General features: G+C 42.3%; 1 protein-coding gene across 2 annotated transcripts in view; it reads left to right on the top strand.

Moving 5' to 3' along the window:
• The window catches only part of UROS (uroporphyrinogen III synthase), an 18678-nt gene extending 452 nt beyond the window's left edge, over positions 1-18226 (top strand). For both annotated transcript variants that reach the window (XM_068140198.1, XM_068140197.1), the window contains exons 2-10: positions 7106-7195; positions 7935-8018; positions 8959-9055; positions 10752-10826; positions 12095-12169; positions 14024-14107; positions 14930-15015; positions 16379-16477; positions 17173-18226. In XM_068140198.1, the coding sequence (XP_067996299.1) occupies positions 7133-7195; positions 7935-8018; positions 8959-9055; positions 10752-10826; positions 12095-12169; positions 14024-14107; positions 14930-15015; positions 16379-16477; positions 17173-17319 (810 nt within the window). In that variant the 5' untranslated portion in view covers positions 7106-7132 and the 3' untranslated portion in view covers positions 17320-18226. The remainder of the gene's footprint in view (positions 1-7105; positions 7196-7934; positions 8019-8958; positions 9056-10751; positions 10827-12094; positions 12170-14023; positions 14108-14929; positions 15016-16378; positions 16478-17172) is intronic.

Genomic DNA, 18226 nt, shown 5'->3' with positions numbered 1-18226 from the left:
TGGTTGGAAAAGACCTTTAAGATCATTCAGTCCAACCCTAACTCCGCCAAGACTGGTGCTAAGCCATGTCCCTCAGCACCACATCTCTGCGTCTTTTAAACACTCGAGGGATGGGGATTCAACCACCTTCTGGGGCAGCCTGTGCCACTGCTGGAGAAGTTTGTTTCTTTAATATCCAACCTAAATCTCCCCTGATGCGACTTGATCCCATTTCCTCTCATCCTCAAAATACTCTTGGAAACGGAACGGTGAATTGCAGCTACATGGTAATTCTTGCATTGCCGAAGCATCCTCTGATTAAAGGCAGAGTAACCATCCTGTGAAACAAATGTCCCTCCCAGCCGAAACCACTGTATGATTCTGTGAAATCCACCCAAGGAGGTCCGTGCTGAGGATTGCAGGTTCTGCTGGTGCAGTGTCTGTCAATAGAGGTTTGCGCTCAGCTGAGCTGAGAGCACCTGCAGGCAGAGAGTTTCTGTGGGATTTCTTTTCTTTTCTGTGGGAGCATTTTCTTTTACCATATGTCTTATTTATGCCTCTCTCTCTCTCTACTGCTACCTGAAAGGTGGTTGTAGCAATGTGGATGTAATTATCTTTTCCAAGTAGCAAAGTGGATGTCAGTTTCTTTTCCCGAGTAACGAGACAGGACAACAGAAAATGGCCTCAGGTTGCACCAGGAGAGGTTTAGGTTGGACATTAGGAAAAACTCCTTTCCAGAAGGGTTGTCAAGCCCTGGCACAGGCTGCTCATGAAAGTGGTGGAGTCCCCATTCCTGGAGGGATTTCAAAGCTGTGTAGATGTGGTGCTGAGGGGCATGGTTTAGTGGTGACCTGGCAGTGCTGGGTTAACAGTTGGACTTGATGATTTCAAAGTTCTTTTCCAACTAAAGTGATTCAGTGATTTGGAGAAGAGGATTGGGCATTGGCTGTTGCCAGCCAGAAGAAATGCAACTTTTGCTTTTTAAAATACCTCCCAAATGGCTAAGAATGTGCATGCCTCATTAAAATGTCAAACATGTCAATGTTTATTATTATTTTTGGAGAGCTGGGTTTGCTTTGGGGGTGCTTAGGTCATTTCCAAAATACGAGTGCTGATACACTGGGAAAGAAATCATTGTGGAGGAAGATGAACTGGCAGAGCCCTCTACTGCTGGGGCAAAACTACCTCTGAGGAGGTGCAACCTAAATCTGTGTAAAATTTTCCATTTTATTTTTGAAACTGTGTCAGTCAAGAATGATACTAATTTTTAACATTATTTGTGATGTAGTCGAAGGCCCTGAACCCTTTGCTGGCTCTTGTGCATTGCCATGTCAAAGAACCAGTTTGGCTGTTAAGTTTTGTGACATAGACACCCAAATAGTAGGAATTATTCTCAAATCTTTGTTGCTGTTACTTGCTGGTACTGAAAGAGTGTAGGTTTATACTAGATACTAGGAAGAAATTCTTCCCTCTGAGGGTGATGAGACACTGGAACAATATTGCCCAGAGATGTTTTGGAGTCTCCAACCCTGGAATTGTCCAAAGAGAGGTTGGGTGGAGCTTTGAGCACCCTGTTCTAGCAAAAGGTGCCCCTGTCCAGGAGGAATAGTTGGCACTAGAGGATCCTTAAGGTCCCTTCAAACCCAAACCATTGTATGGTTCTTTAATAGATGTATTACTTTGTGAATTTGGTAGATCTCTGAACTCGACCGCAGCCTTACGGGTGGACTTTTTTTCTTCTCTGGTTATTAAACCAATCTAATCATAGTAAAATAATATTAGTAAGAAATACATAGCACGAAAAATACTAGCCCAGGGGGTTTTAGAGGTTTTTAAAATATCATAAGAGCATCTCAAAATTCATCTCCATTTCTGTTTGTGATGGAAAAGTCAATTCCCTTTGCATTTGGCAATCAGACTTTATTGCACGACCCATACTGTTGCTTATAATCAGAACAGTATTAGAAAAGTTTAATATAGTTTGCAGCTCCCTGTGCCACTTGGCAGCAAGAAACAAAAGGACCCATTTATTTCTTTCAACAGACTGTCCTCTCTATTAAAGACAGTTCCAATTAGTTTGGGGACAGCTTTTCAAATGAAATTTGAGTGACCCACGGAGATGTCCTTTCTGTACAGTGTTGTATATAAAAAAATCTGTGAAGGTCTTTTTAATATGAGAGAGTATTGCTCATTTTTCCTCTACTAATATCAGGGGCCTAGAGATACACATTGTAATCAGCTTTAGACTTTAATTGAAAGCACAAGGATGTTGGATTTTACTGTGTGATGCTGTGAATAGGAAGCATTTCAATTATGCCTGCAAGGATAATATTCTGAAAATGCAGTGTGACCTAAATTACCCTCCTTCTAAATTAAGGTGGGCTTAAAATTGAGTAATGTGGACTCAGAGAAATAGCACCAAACTGCTTTTAGCCTTAATGCCTCAGATGCTCCAGTCCTCTTGTAGTTCATCATAGCTAACTGGATAGTTCCAAACCTTAGGCTGACAAATATCAACATCTTTGTGGGTGACATGGACAGTGGCATTGAGTGCACCCTCAGCAAATTTGCTGATGACACCAAGCTGTGTGGTGCAGCAGACACACTGGAGGGAAGGGAGGCCATCCAGAGGGACCTTGACAGGCTGGAGAGGTGGGCACAAGCCAACCTCATGAAGTTCAGTAAGAGCAAGTGCAGGGTCCTGCATCTGGGTCGAGGCAATCCCAGGCACAAATACAGGCTGGGCAGTGACTGGCTGGAAAGTAGCCCTGAGGAGAGAGACTTGGGGGTGCTGGTGGACAAGAAGCTCAACATGAGCTCTCAGTGTGCACTTGCAGCCCGTGAAGCCAATCAGATCCTGGGCTTCATCAGGAGAAGTGTGGCCAGCAGGTCGAGGGAGGTGATCCTCCCCCTCTACTCAGCCCTGGTGAGACCCCATCTGGAGTACTGTGTCCAGTTCTGGAGCCTCTATTACAAGAGGGATGTGGAGGTGCTGGAAGGTGTCCAGAGAAGGGCCACAAGGATGATCAGAGGGCTGGAGCACCTCTCCTATGAGGACAGACTGAAGGAGTTGGGGCTGTTCAGTCTGCAGAAGAGAAGGCTCCGAGGTGACCTAATTGTGGCCTTCCAGTATCTGAAGGGGGCCTACAGGAAGGCTGGGGAAGGACTTCTCAGGATCTCTGGTAGTGATAGGACTAGGGGGAATGGAATGAAGCTGGAGGTGGGGAGATTCAGGCTAGATGTGAGGAGGAGGTTCTTCACCATGAGAGTGGTGAAACCCTGGAATGGGTTGTGCCCCATCTCTGGAGGTGTTTAAGCCCAGGCTGGATGAGGCTCTGGCCAGCCTGATCTAGTGTGGGGTGTCCCTGCCCATGGCAGGGGGGTTGGAACTAGATGATCCTTGTGGTCCCTTCCAACCCTGAATGATACTATGATGCTATGATACTATGAAATACAACTTTTATTTCATCTTTCTGTCTGTGTGCTCCAGACAAAAAAAATATTAAAAAAATCTCTTGTCCTTTTCTTAGCTGTTTGCCAGCCTAATAAGCTTTAAATGCTGGTGGTTGTTTTCTTAAAACATTTTGAAGAACAATCTTTGCAGGGTTGTTATTGCTGCTCAGGCAAACAAAGTACTTGTATAGTGAGCCAAAAGCAGGCAGCCGGCATCACTTTATAAAGACAGCCCTGGCAGTGTAAAGTTTGTTGAGGTTTGGGCTGGTTTGGGCTGAGGTAGAATTATTTTCTTCACAGTAGCTGGTGTGGAGCTGTGTTTTGGATTTGTGCTGGAAACAATGTTGATAACACAGGGAAGTTTTAGTCAGTGCTGAGCAGTGCTTACAGAGTCAAGGCTGCTTCTGCTCCTCACCCCACTTGCAAGGAGACACAGTGGGGACAGCTGACCCCAGCTGACCAAAAGGATATCACAGACCATACGACATCATGCTCAGCAGATGCAGCTTAGGGAAGAAAGAGGGGATTTTGGGAGTTATGGCTTTGTCTTCTCAGGTCATTGTTATGTGCAATGGAGCTCTGCTTTCCTGAGGATGGCTGAACACCTGCCTACAGATAGGAAGTGGTGATTGAATTCCTTGGATTGCTTTTCTTGTGTGTGCAGCATTATTTTTACCTATTAAACTGTCTTTGTCTCAACCCAGCAGTTTTTCTCACTTTTACCCTTCCAATTGTGTCTCCCACTCCAGCAAGGGGAAGTGAGTGGCCATGTGGGGTTTAGTTACCAGCTTCAACCACGACAAGGTTATTAATGCATGCTCTCTTTTCCAGATACAGATTGAGCACTGGTGGACTCCGCTAAGTCAGTTCATTGTTCAAAACAGAAACTTTCTGTGGTTTAGAGGATAAAGACACAAGTAAACCAGTAAAAGTAGTGTCTTTCTTTTACCATCAGCAAATTTATATGAACCTGTCTGAACTACTTAGGCATAAAAACCAGAAGAGTCCAAGAGGCTGTAGAAAAAGAGTCAGTAAACTCCTAAACAGTCAGAGGGTAGTTGGAGATCAAAAGACATGTTATTCATGCAAAACTTTACAGATTCCCTAGATCAAATCTGTGTCCTCTTGGATGCTTGCAGCAACCTTTTGGAGTCAATAATCAAGCTGCCTTCTGGTGGAATGAAAATAAGCCAGTGGCTTCTGGTAGGGCCAGAGCTGTGCAGGCTTGCTCTTTACGCAAGTGAGCCAGATGGCTGAGTCCAAAGCGCAGCTTGTAAGATTTCTTTGTTGAGGAGACAGCTAGGTAATTGCATCTCCCAGTTGTTCATGGTGTTTTATGATGTTGTAATTATTCTTTGGTTTCAGTATCTATTTTCTGTGCAGGATCTAAACAAAATAATGAATTTGATTATTATAAGTCACCTTGTTAAGCAGGGATGTTTACACATTTCTTACTGTTATTCATCACTTGACACAGTAATAAGGCAGAGGATGGGAAGTAAATTCATTTCTAACTACCCAAGTAATTAATGAGGAATCTGCTCTCTCCAGGCATACCTGAATTAACTCTTTAATGTCATCAGGGTGTTTTACTGCAATACTGTCAGAGATGGCTCTTGCTGAAAAGCATTACTATCTGTATTAGACAGCTTGGAAGGGTTTGTTTCATTACATTTCTATATGTTTGGATGACTTCATAATGTTATTAAACATTATCTGTGGAAAAAGACTTAGAGGTCCTGATGGATGAGAAGCTGGACATGAGCAGACAGTGTGCGCTTGCAGCGCAGAAGGCAAATCATATCCTGGGCTGCATCAAAAGATGTGTGGCTAGCAGGCTGAGTGAGGTGGTTCTGCCACTTTGCTCTGGTGAGACCTCACCTGGAGTACTGCATCCAGGTTTGGAGCCCTCAATACAGGAAGAACACAGAACTGATGGGGGGGAGGTCCAGAGGAGGGCCACAAAAACAATTGGGGGCGTTGGAGCACCTTTGCTGGGGTTGTTCACCCTGGAGGAGTAGAGGCTCTGGGAAAACCTTATAGCACCCTCCAGTACCTGAAGGGACCCTACAGGAAGGATGGAGAGAGACTGTTTACAAAAGCCTGTAGTGATAGGACAAGGGGCAATGGCTTCAAACTAGAAAAGAGTAGATTTAGGTTGGATGTTAGGAACAGCTTATTTACCATGAGGGTAGTGGAACACTGGAACAGGTTGCCTGGGAAGGTGGTTGAGGCCTCATCCCTGGAGATTATCAGAGTGAGGCTTGACAGGGCTCTGGGCAGCCTGATCTGCTGCAGAGGGGGTTGGACTAGATGACCTTTGGAGCTCCCTTCCAACTCAGACCATTCTTTGATTCTTTCATTCTATGATCTGTTTTGGAAATAGGAAGGTTGGATAGGTTTGGGAGGTGTAGGCTGGATGTTAGGAAGACATTCTTCACAGAGTGATTGGCCTTTGGGATGGGCTGCCCAGGGAGGCGGCAGAGTCACTGTCTCTGGAATTGGCTTTAAAAAAAGACTGGATGTGGCACCTAGTGTCATAGTTCAATTGGTTGGATGGTGTTAGGTAATAGGTTGGATTTGATGATCTTGTAGGTCATTTCCAACCTAGTTAATTCTGTGATCAGTATCAGAACAGCAATCTGTACTGCAAAGAACTGTGCACAGTGTTTTGCCAGGAGTCTTCAAAGTTCCAGTGTTGCAGTGAGAAAAGTCACAGAACCACAAAATCGACCACCTTTTGGACAACCTAGGTCAGTGTCTCACCACTCTCAGTGTAGAAGATTTCTTTCTTCTCCCTAGTCTGAATCTTCCTCTTTTAATTTCAAACTGTCACCCCTTGTCCTGTCATAACAGGCTCTGCTAAAAAGTCTCTCCCCAGCTCTTCAATCAGCCCTTGTAAGTCCTGAAAGGCCACAAGAAGGTCTCTCTGGAGTCTTCTCTTCTCCAGGCTGAGCAACCCTAACTTTCAGCCTGGCCTCACAGCAGAGGTGTTCCAAGCCTCCCATCATTGCTGTGGCCTCTTCTGGCCTCACTCCAATAGGTCCATGTCTCTTCTGTGCTGAGATCTCCAGAGCTGGACCCAGCAGTGCAGGTGGGGGTCTCAGCAGAGTGGAGGGGCAGAAGCCTCTTCTTTGACATGCTGGCCGTGTTTCTTTTGATACAGGCCAGTTGGGCCTTATGGGCTGTGAGAGCACTGTATTGCTTCCTGGCCAGCTTTTCACCTGCCATATCTTCCTATGGTTTAAAAAAAAAATTTGAAACACTTCCCCACCTGTGTTTTCCTCCATGAAAAGAGACCCCGAATACATCAAATTAAACCGCTTGATACATAAACCCTTGCATGCTCATTATATAAGATGAGCATAGGCTGGAAACCAGCATGAAAATTAATAGAAGTTTTTGCAGATAGGAGCTTATTACAAAATATTTTCCTTTAAATTGCATGACAGTTCCTCCCTTAAGCAGTGTTATCTGAAGACAGCATGTTATTTGTTGGCCTTATCAGGGTGGATGTTCATGCGCAGAGAATGTACATTAACTGCTTACTCATTGTGTAGAGAGCAATGCAGCTGTTAGCCCCCCTGTTTCTTTGAAGCTGAGCTATTGGAGTCACTGCTGAGTAGAAAGTCCTCTAGATCTAATTTAGATAAATTCCTTTATTTTATTTCAGAGCTCTTGTGCAATTATTTGGTAAACAATGAAGGTTCTGTTGCTGAAGGATCCCAAAGACACAGATTCAGGACCAGATCCATATATTAAAGTGAGTAAGCTTTGAAAAAACTGAACAATTGTGTCACTTCACTATTAAATACCTTGTCTTCAGCAAGCTAGATGAGTTTAACTATTTCATCTGAAGAATTTACTTAATCCAAATTAGAAGTACATATCTGAAATGATGCTGTTTTCTAAGTCATAATTAGGAGTGTCTGAAATTATGCTGTGGAAATACTCCGCTAGAAATTTTGCTCTTACTGAAAGAATTATTTTAGATATGGAGCATTTGTACCATTAAAGCTCTTAGCATAATACTGATGTTAAAACCATTTTAACTAATTAATATTGATTATGTTCACTTGCACAGAATTAGGTTACAAAACCTGTTAGTAGTTTTTTACTGGGAAGATAATGTGAACAGAAATTACCTGTTGCTGCACTTGCTTTTTGTCATGTGAGTGGATCTTACTTGTAAGAGCAGTTCTGTTGAGTCAAAAATGACAGAGATACACAAGAATATTTGCAAGATGAGGTGACCATTTGTCACTGGGGGACTTCAGAGCTATGTACTGGGAGGCCTCAGATCCACAACTATTTGTTTACTCTAATGTAATATTAAACAGCTAACAAAGCTAACTTAAATTCCCTAGTGAGAGCAAAGAAGATGCCTTTGTATTTACTTTAGTAAAAAGAAATATTTACTCTTGTTTACTTAATTTTTTGAAAAACAAAAGACTACTGTTTGAAATTTATTCCAGGAGCTATAAATATTTTTTTTTAATTAGGAGTTAGGAGCATATGGATTTGAAGCAACTTTGATTCCAGTTCTGTCATTTGAATTCATCTCTCTTGAAGGCTTATTTGAAAAGGTAAGTTTGAAATTATTTCAGTTGTCTTATTTCCAACAGACTTCAGGCTATGGTGGCCAAGATGCTGGGTCTTACCTTGATTTAATAATGCTCTTTGTGGTACCTCTTTTTCTTTCCACAGGCATAATTGTGTACAATACAGCATTGAGAGAACATCAAGTGTGTTTCCTGTACTTGTTAAAGGCTTCAGCTGGTCAGATAGAATTCACATTTAGGTTGATGGGCCATAGGCAGCCATAGACATTAGAGGATTTTTGTCACAATATAAACCTAGAAGCTTGTAGTGGCCACTAAAGGTTTAGCTGAGGTTCTCCCTTACATTGTACTGTAATTGTGTACTGCATCCTCTAGTTACATGGAATGAAATTCCATCATCTATATTCTCTTTCTCTTTCTTCAGTGTATGTATTTAACTGCAAAATGTTGAAAAGGAGGAGGTTCCCTTTATTGACAGTCTCCAACAGCACTAAACTTTGCTAGGTGTTTGAATACATCATGCTCTGCATTTACAAGTGATCCAAGAACACTTTTTCCTTTTTGTACTGATCTCTCAGAGTCTCAACTCTTCTTTGAGAGGGCTGTCTGGGTGTTACCCTCTGTGTTATTACTTCAAATAACAGTTTGTTTCCCTGACATGAATTTCTAAGTATCTCATATGTCATTTGCCCATCCTTCCAGCTCATTTCACTGACAGGAATCCTTGTCCATTCATATAGCTACTCAGAATTAACATAATCTTTGCAGGTTTTGTTCTTCATTTGAGATTTGTTATACATTTCTCTTATCAATATTCTGGCTACTGAGAGCAATGAGTATTTGCCCGTTTTAGTTTCAGGCATTTATTGAAGATGTTTTGGTTTTTACAGGGTTATAAATAATTGATAACTTAATTTGTTTATTTATTAATTCTTTTATTCTTATCTTTACTGTTTCTAAGCAGCTGTCTCATCCAGAATCTTATGGAGGCCTAGTTTTTACCAGTCCAAGAGCATTAGAAGCCATCAAGATATGTTTAAAAGAGAACAGTAAAAATGAAGGTAGGGGCACATTTGTACTTCTTAGTCTCTCTGGTTCAGTGTTTTGTGAAGCTTGTGATTTTATTTCCCCCACCAGTAGGTGCTTGGAGTGTGCCCATTTAAAAACACTTTATCTCAGTTTATTCTTCTGGCATCAGAAAGGCCTCGTGCAAAATTGAGCTTTTAAGGGACTGAGGGCTGGGGTTTCTGCACTTGGGCTATTGTTAGAAATGAAAGGAAAGAGCTTTTGGAGTAAATTACACTTAATGGGAGCTTTTCCAGTTGTGTTTATCTTTGGTAAAAAAAAGTTGTAAACAGAAATTCATGCCTGAGGAATGATTTGCTGTGGTGCCTCATTTTGCTTGCTAGCCACAATCTGATCACTGCTACTTCTGTGGACTTCATATGGAGTCTCACAGAAACATAGATTTCTCTGTCTTGGATATAGAATTTATTGAATGAATTAAGCATCAGGTAAAAAGCAATGAAGAAATTGTGAGACATAAAAGCCATCAGATTAGTTGCAACAATCCTGCAGAGTGCTAAATAGAAATTATTTCCCAGTGATCTATCAAATTCTTGTAAGCTCCTTGAAATTCTTACTCTAAGTGATAACTTCTGGCTTTGAGCATATGTGTGCACTTAAATTGTATCATTACTTTGGCTGCTCCATATTTAGGCTGGGGTCATACTAATCATAGTGAGTAAGGTTGCATCCTTGAGTAAGGCTACATCCTTGAGTGAGGTTGCTCTAACATTTGTACCAGCAGAAGGCTGTATTTGAGGATTTTTTTTGTCAAATGCAATCTTTTATCTAGAGTTGATCCCTAGTCTTGAGTAGGAATGTTGGGTGCTGCTGAAATACGTGCTTAATCGATAAAATAAGTAGTTCCTGTTTGGGCTCCTTTCAATCCTAATCAATCCTTTTCTTGTACCTTCTTTGGAATAGTTTCCCTTGATGTTTTAAAATTTTACTGTTGTAGTTTCTATTTCTTTTCTTTTGTCTCCCCAAGAATACTAGAAAGGAACTCAGTGTTCTGTGTTGTACTGTTTTAAAACAAGGTAGTAAAAGATCAGGTAGCTGGATCCAAGGAGTGAAATCTATAACATACTTGTTGCCTGGAGGAGGAAAACCATTTCCTAGTCATTTTATTTTACTCTCTGACACATTTTATTTCTGAGCTGAAAACTTGTTTTTCATGTCTGTTTAAAATATAATCAGTTTCTGTATTTTTCTTGTGTAAGAGTTGCAGAGTGTTGTAGTTCATAGATACATATTTTTACCCTTTCATTTATTGTCATAGAAGATTGTAATTTTTTTGCCCTAAGCTTTCACTTCTAAACTACCAGTTTATATGCCTGATTCTCTCTTTGTACCATGTGCTGTTTTTTCCTGTGATTTTAGATATAGAGTATAAATGAACATTGCAAGTTGCCTGTGATCTGGCATAGGGCAAGCATGCATTTAAAATGCTACTTAACAAAAGCAGCTAAAAGCTGTTTACTCAGGCTTTTAAAACTATGTCAGAGACTACTATTTACACAACAACAAAAATACATTAAAAATTCATTTTGTGCATCCAGATTTGCTAAAATATGTAGTGGAGTATTAGTTACTCTTATTTTGCTGTATTTGTAGATTAAACAGCAGTCCCAATACTCATTTAACATGCATGCTTTTTTGTCATGGGCTTAAATTTAATCATGTGTTTTTCAGTCTGGTCAAAATCTCTTAAACAACTGTGGAATACCAAACCAGTGTATGTGGTAGGAAAAGCTACAGCTTCCCTAGGTAAGTTGGGGGGTGAAAGAAAGAAATTTTAGATCAATCTGCCTTGGAAGTACAATTTTGGGAATATTAGGTGCTTTCCAAGGATGCTTAGACAGAAAAAAAGTACATCTTATAAATGGGTGGGTTTGAAACTAAGTAATGGTATACACCTCAGAATTAGAATAGAATAAACCAGGTTGGAAGAGACCTTCAAGATCATTGTGTCCAACTTATCATCCAACACCACCTAATCAACTAACCCATGGCACTAAGCACCCCATCCAGTCTCCTTCTGAACACCTCCAGTGATGGCTATTCCACCACCTCCCCAGGCAGCCCATTCCAGTGGGCAATCACTCTCTCTGTGTAAAACTTCCTCCTGACCTCCAGCCTGAACCTCCCCTGGTGCAGCCTGAGACTGTGTCCTCTTGTTCTGGTGCTGGCTACCTGGGAGAAGAGACCAACCTCTGCCTATCTACAACCCCCCTTCAGGTAGTTGTAGAGAGCAATAAGGTCACCCCTAAGTCTCCTCTCCTCCAGGCTAAGCAGTGCCAGCTCCCTCAACCTCTCTTCATAGGGCTTGTGTTCCAAGCCCCTTCAGCTATAGGTCTAGCTTCTGGTTTTTCATTACTTTATTGTCATGAGAACTACACAGGAGGTATTATGAGAAGACTAGTATTTGAGAATCGTAAGCCTTAATGTTTCCCTGCTTCTAGTGCAAAATGTTTGGAAGAACTGGCTACCTCTCTAAAACCATATTAAGGCAGGCTGGTAAAAACACCTGCTGCTATGACACCTAGCAAGCACCTTGAATCAGTCAAGTCCCAGATTGGTTAACTTCTCAGGATCTCATCCCTGCATACTTGCTGAAGATGAGTGTCCAACTGTCAGATTTTCTGAGAGGATTTCAACCCTTCACTGCAGAGACCAGCAGTACCCTAATTGGGAAGCTGCTGCAACCAAACCATGTCCAGAACTGCAGCCCATTCAGCACAGTCAGTGCTTTCTGTTTCACTGCAGCAGGTATGAAAGTTTAAAAACTCCACAGCAGCTCAGCTATCCCCAGAATTCTCCTCTTGTACTTTGTTTCATTTATGCCTTTCTAGAGCCAAAATAAAATATTTCATAGCATGTTACTACTTCAAATGCTCTGATTTTGTGCTTTTCAAATAAGTATTTGTGTGCCTGGAGCAAGTTGTGTCTTTGTTTTCAACACCTCTTTCTGTGACAGCAAATCTGAATTGTTCTCATTGATTTCAGTGTTTTTACTTTGCTGCTTTTGGTTCTAGTGGAAGAAATTGGTCTTATTCCACAAGGAGAAAAGTCTGGAAATGCTGAAAAATTAGCAGAATATATTTGCTCAAGTGAGTAAATCTACTTGAAATTAAGCTAATGTGCCCTCCATTGTTTCCAAATTGCCTATAAGTAAAATCAAGTGTACACTGAAGCAGAAAAGTCCACACTGCCTGTATCTCTTATACATAGAACTTATGAATTCAGCTCTGTAATTGATTTAAAATACTCTATGACCCAGTAGACAAAGTACATTGGTTTTTTTAGTGAAAGATCAGACATGCAGAGGTGCATGCTGCCTTCAACTACCTGTCTGATCATTGGCTGGAAGGAGAGGTAGAAATAATGCCCTTGCACCAGTATGGGTTAGAGACTGGAACCATTCCAGGTCAGGTTGTCTGAGGCTTTGAGCAACATCCTCTAGTGGAAGATGTCTCTGCTGACTGCAGGGGTGTTGGACCAGGTGACCTTTAAAGGTCCCTTCCAACCCAAACCTTGCTGTGATTCTGTGGTTCTATGATTCTCTTACCTGGTGGCATTTTTAAAGCAGGATTTGTTTACGAATAGAATAGAATAGAATAGAATAGAATAGAATAGAATAGAATAGAATAGAATAGACCAGGTTGGAAGAGACCTTCAAGATCATCGTGTCCAACCTATCATCCAACACCACCCAACCAACTAAACCATGCAACCAAGCACCCTGTCAAGTCTCCTAAACACCTCCAGTGATGGCGATTCCACCACCTCCCCGGGCAGTCCATTCCAATGGGCAATTGCTCTCTATGTAAAACTTCCTCCTGAACCTCCAGCCTGAACCTCCCCTGGTGCAGCCTGAGACTGTGTCCTCTTGTTCTGGTACTGGGTGCCTGGGAGAAGAGACCAACCTCTGCCTGTCTACAACCTCCCTTAAGGTAGTTGTAGACAGCAATAAGGTCACCCCTGAGTCTCCTCTTCTCCAGGCTAAGCAGGCCCAGCTCCCTCAGCCTCTCCTCACAGGGCTGTGTTCCAAGCCCCTCACCAACTTCGTTGCCCTTCTCTGGACACGCTCCAGCAAGTCAACATCCTTCCTAAACTGAGTGGCCCAGAACTGGACACAGCACTCGAGGTGTGGCCTAACCAGTGCAGCATATAGGGGCACAATGACCTCCCTGCTCCTGCTGGCCACACTGTTCTTGATGCAGGCCAGGATGCCATTAAATACTGCATTAAAACCACACAAAACCTATGGAATCTGCATCCCAGGCATATCCTGTCTTACAAACTCTTAAGTTAGACACAGCCATGTGTCAGAAAGGTCCTTTCAAGATCACCTTCCATGTGTTGTCAGTGTAACAGTAATTAAAGTTGGAGGTCACTTCCATTTTAAAGAACAAGAACAGGTGAGGATATCCACTTCCACCCTAGCAGTGCAAGCAGAATCCTTTTTCCTTGGAGAAGGAAGAAAATAGAGTTTGAGATAGAGTGCAACTTTTCAGCTCAGTGTTTCTGTCCTCTTCTTTGCCTGAACATTCTTTTCTATAGAGAGAGCTGTCATGTATTGAGTGGGACTAAGATTTTAAATGCAACACTGAGGAAGATTGTGTTTCTTGGGAAGAGGAGGAGATAACTTGCACAGTGCTTTTTTTGCTTTGTGGAATGGCAAGGGGAATAAAAATGCAGAATATCTCTGTTGAGATCTTTTTAGCCAATGTAGTCATATTTCAGTTACAGAATATTTTTTAATTTACATGCTAAGTAGCCTCTGTCCTCTGAATTGTGGATGCAGTTGCACTACAAATGTTTTCAGTTATCTTAGGCAAGTGTCTGGTGAAGCATTTACTGCAGTATGCAATGTCTGCTCCCTTTAAAATGTATTGAATGTATTGTATTTACTCTTTATTAAAGACATCAGTTAATTAAAATCCTTGTTTCTATGTTTACAGGAGAGAAACCTAATTACTCAGCCCTTCTTTTTCCTTGTGGAGCCCTGAAAAGAGAAGTACTTCCTACAGTACTTCGGGAAAAAGGTTGGACTTCCCTTGGAGCCTCGTTTTAATTAGTCAGTTGTGAGGAAAGTTGTATTTAAAGCTGGAGAACCAATGGGAATCAGTGAAAAATTGAATTTGCTGTTATGTTGGCTAGAAGTTGGAGGGTGGGAGTGGAAATTGTGAGGTTGGATTGGTGCCCACAGCTCTGGGACTGAGCTGTGGCGTAACGTGAGCAAAGTTTCGTAGTTTCATAGTTTCATTCAGGGTTGGAAGGGACCACAAGGATCATCTAGTTCCAACCCCCCTGCCATGGGCAGGGACACCCTACACTAGATCAGGCTGCCCAGAGCCTCATCCAGCCTGCTCTTAAACACCCCCAGGGACGGGGCCTCGACCACCTCCCTGGACAACACCTTCCAGGGTTTCACCACTCTCATGGTGAAGAACCTCCTCCTCACATCTAGCCTGAATCTCCCCACCTCTAGTTTCATTCCATTCCCCCTAGTCCTATCACTACCTGAGATCCTGAGAAGTCCTTCCCCAGCCTTCCTGTAGGCCCCCTTCAGATACTGGAAGGCCACAATTATTTGCCTTGTTCTTCACCTGGGATGGAAAATAACTTCTTCACAGCAGCCTTGCACGATTTGTTGGGTTTCAAGTGTGCTTCAAGGTCCTCTGATTACAGATGGTTTTAGTATATCCTGTAAATCTACTTACAAATCCTTCACAGATTTTTTTCCCCCCTGTATCTTTGTAACCTAAAATAGTACAAAAGTGCTGTTAGTATGTTGAGAGTGTTTTATGGAAATAATAGATATTAATGAAACCCTGGTTAATAATGACTATATGTCCTGGTTCCAGGTATAGCTCTGGAAAGCCTTACTGTTTATCAGACAACCCAACACTCTGGCCTGCAGGAATCTTTGAGCAGTTATTTCTCACAACAGGTACTGCATGCTGATGTCAGTTAAGAATTTTTGAGGTCCATGATAATATCCATGAGAATACCCATCTCTGGAAACTTTCAAAACACCCCTGGATGTGTTCCTGTGTGACCTTCTCTAGGTGATCCTGCCTTGGCCAGGGAGTTGGACTTGATGATCTCCAGAAGCTCCTTCCAACCGCTACCATTCTGTGATATACTCCTTTTATTTCCAGATGCTTATAAATGATAGTTTGTGGTGACAAATATCCTGCATAGGCTTCTTAGTTTGTTTTCCTGTTGACTACCAAGAAATTCTTTTAGCAAGAGTTTCAGAGTGAGTCCCTCAGCTACTAGTTAGAACAACTGCAAGTAAGCTGAGAAGACACAGCCTCCATGTGAAGAAAAAAAGCACTTCTGTGCTTTGTCTTTCAAATCTGTTCAAAGCTATTGGGTAATAATTGCATGTATATTACATACTCCTTTTTTTTAATCATAGAATCATTTAGGTTGGAAGAGACCTTTAAGATCACAGTATCACAGTATAACTAAGGTTGGAAGAGACCTTGAGGATCATCGAGTCCAACCTATCAACACAGACTTCATGACTAGACCATGGCACCAAGTGCCACGTCCAATCCCCTCTTGAACACCTCCAGGGATGGTGACTCCACCACCTCCCTGGGCAGCACATTCCAATGACGAATGACTCGCTCGGTGAAGAACTTTCTCCTCACCTTGAGTCTAAACCTCCCCTGGCACAGCTTGAGACTGTGTCCCCTTGTTTTGGTGCTGGTTGCCTGGGAGAAGAGACCAACCCCTTCCCGGCCACAACCACCTTTCAGGTAGTTGTAGAGGGCAATGAGGTCACCCCTGAGCCTTCTCTTCTCCAGGCTAAACAATCCCAGCTCCCTCAGCCTCTCCTCATAGGGCTTGTGTTCAAGGCCTCTCACCAGCCTTGTTGCCCTTCTCTGGACACGTTCAAGTGTTTCAATGTCCTTCTTAAACTGAGGGGCCCAGAACTGGACACAGTACTCAAGATCATCAAATCCAACTCTTAGCCCAACACTGCCAGGTCACCACTAAACTGTATCCCTCAGCACCACATCACCACATCAGGTTTTTCAAATCCCTCCAGGGATGGAGATTCCACCACTGCTGAGCAGCTTGTACTAGGTCTTCTCCTGGGGGTGAACTTGTTCCTCTTGGCCAACCTAAACCTCTCCTAGTGCAACTTGAGGCCATTTCCTCTTGTTTTGTCACTTGTTGGCTAGGGAGAAGAGCAGACCCTCACCTCATTACAACATGGGAAGGGATTTATTTGAAGGTGCACTGATACTGCTGCCAGAGTGAATCATCTGTTCTAACCTGTGGTTACTTTTACTCAGGGAATTCCAGCAAGCATCGTGTTCTTCAGCCCATCTGGTGTCAAATTCTGCCTTCAGCACATGAAGAAGCTTTTGGGGGATTTTAGCAACAATATCAAGGTATCTTCTCTTTAAAAGTGGTGAAATGCAATAGGGTGTAAGCTTGGGGTGGGTGAGTGGGAGATGGGAAAGCTGTTAACACCCACTGCAAACCTCCCATTTTTTTCCCTTGAACTCCAAAGAGGTTATAGCAAATGAAAATGTTGTTATGGAGCTGGGAGCCTTCTTTTAAAAGAAGAAAAAGTAATTGTTTTCACCTAAAATCTTTAACTTACCTGATCTCCACTCAGTTTAGAATCACAGAATGCTTTGGGCTGGAAGGGACATTTAAAGCTTGTGTAGTCCAAACCCCCTGAGGTGAGCAGGGACTTCTGCAGCTAGAGGAGGTTGCTCAGAGCCCCAAGCAACCTGATCTGGAATGGTTCCAGGGATGAGCTTTATTTTCTCTGATGTGCAGGAGCCAGTCATTCTTGCCTGAATCAGCAGTTCCAGGCTGAGGCAGATTAAAATTGCTCTTGCAATGTTTGCAATGATGAGATAAATAACAATCTTGCCCGAGTAATTCTAAGTAGCTCCATTGATGGGTGGGTTTTAATGCTGAGAACCTTCAACTTGAAATGATTAAGAGCATCAAGTAAGCTCAGCCATGCCAGTTGACAGACTGACAATGCCCAAGAAGGAAGGATATGTAGCTAAGTAACTGTTAAGAGAGAACACCACACCCAATTATACTTCTGTAACTGATGTAATTTCAGTTCGCTGCAATTGGTCCAACCACAGCAGAAGCCATGGAAGCAGCAGGAATCCCAGCTAGCTGCACTGCAGAGAGTCCGACTCCACAAGACTTGGCTGCTGGGATCCAAAAAGCACTTCACTTACAGAACTGCTCAGTATCTAAGTGAGAGCACAGCACACCTTTGAAGCTGAATATGGTGCTGTGGAAGATTTTCCCACCTTGCAGTCTTGGTGTCCTGCAAGAAGATATTTTTCAGGACTGCGTAACACTGTCCTTAAGATTACACAATTGTTGTTTGGAAAAGACCTTTAAGATGATTGAGTCCAACCCTTCTTTGGTTATCTTTGTTGTAAGAAGCTTGTATCTAAAGATGTAAGAAATCCAAGACATGACCAGAGTATTTTACAGCATGTAGCAACTCCCCTTTTTCTCACGTGTGCAGTGTAAGTATTTTATGTGGATTTCCCTTATAACTCTTTGTGAGAAGCTGATCAGTATACTGAAATCATTGTATCACCTCAGGTATCTCCTACCACACCAGGTATGGATTTAACTTTTCTGCACAGTTTTACACACACATCTTTTTCTTTTGTAAAAGAAAAGCATATTTAGATGAAGTATTTTCTGTTGTAAAGCTTCACTTGTTTGTGGTTCTGCTTTTCAGATATTTGTATCACACTGATGATTGTAGATTCTCAGTGGAATAGGACAGTCCTTGCAGTGAAGTTGCACTGTGTGAAGCTAACAGCACCTCATCTGTTGACACTAAAGATCACAGAATTACTGATTAGTTTCGGTTGGAAGAGACCTCTAAGATTATTAAGTCCAAAAATGAACCTAGCACTGCCAGGTCACCACTAAACCATGTCCCTCAGCACCATATCTACTCAGCTTTTCTGTCCCTCTAGGAATGGGGACTCCAGAACTTCCCTGGGCAGCCTGGTCCAGACCTTGAAAATCCTCTCAGTGAAGAAGTTTCTTCTAATAGCCAACCTAACTTTCCCCTGGTACAACTTGAGACCATTTCCTCTTATGCTTTCACTTGTTTCTAGGCCTCACCATACAAGACTCAA

Source organism: Melanerpes formicivorus, unplaced genomic scaffold (assembly GCF_026170545.1).
Source record: "Melanerpes formicivorus ecotype bairdi unplaced genomic scaffold, bMelFor1.0.p_v2 SCAF_6, whole genome shotgun sequence".
In the NCBI taxonomy this organism is placed as follows: domain Eukaryota; kingdom Metazoa; phylum Chordata; class Aves; order Piciformes; family Picidae; genus Melanerpes; species Melanerpes formicivorus.
The sequence above is the reverse complement of the archived record's forward strand: the minus strand, read 5'-3'. Positions and strand labels throughout refer to the sequence as shown.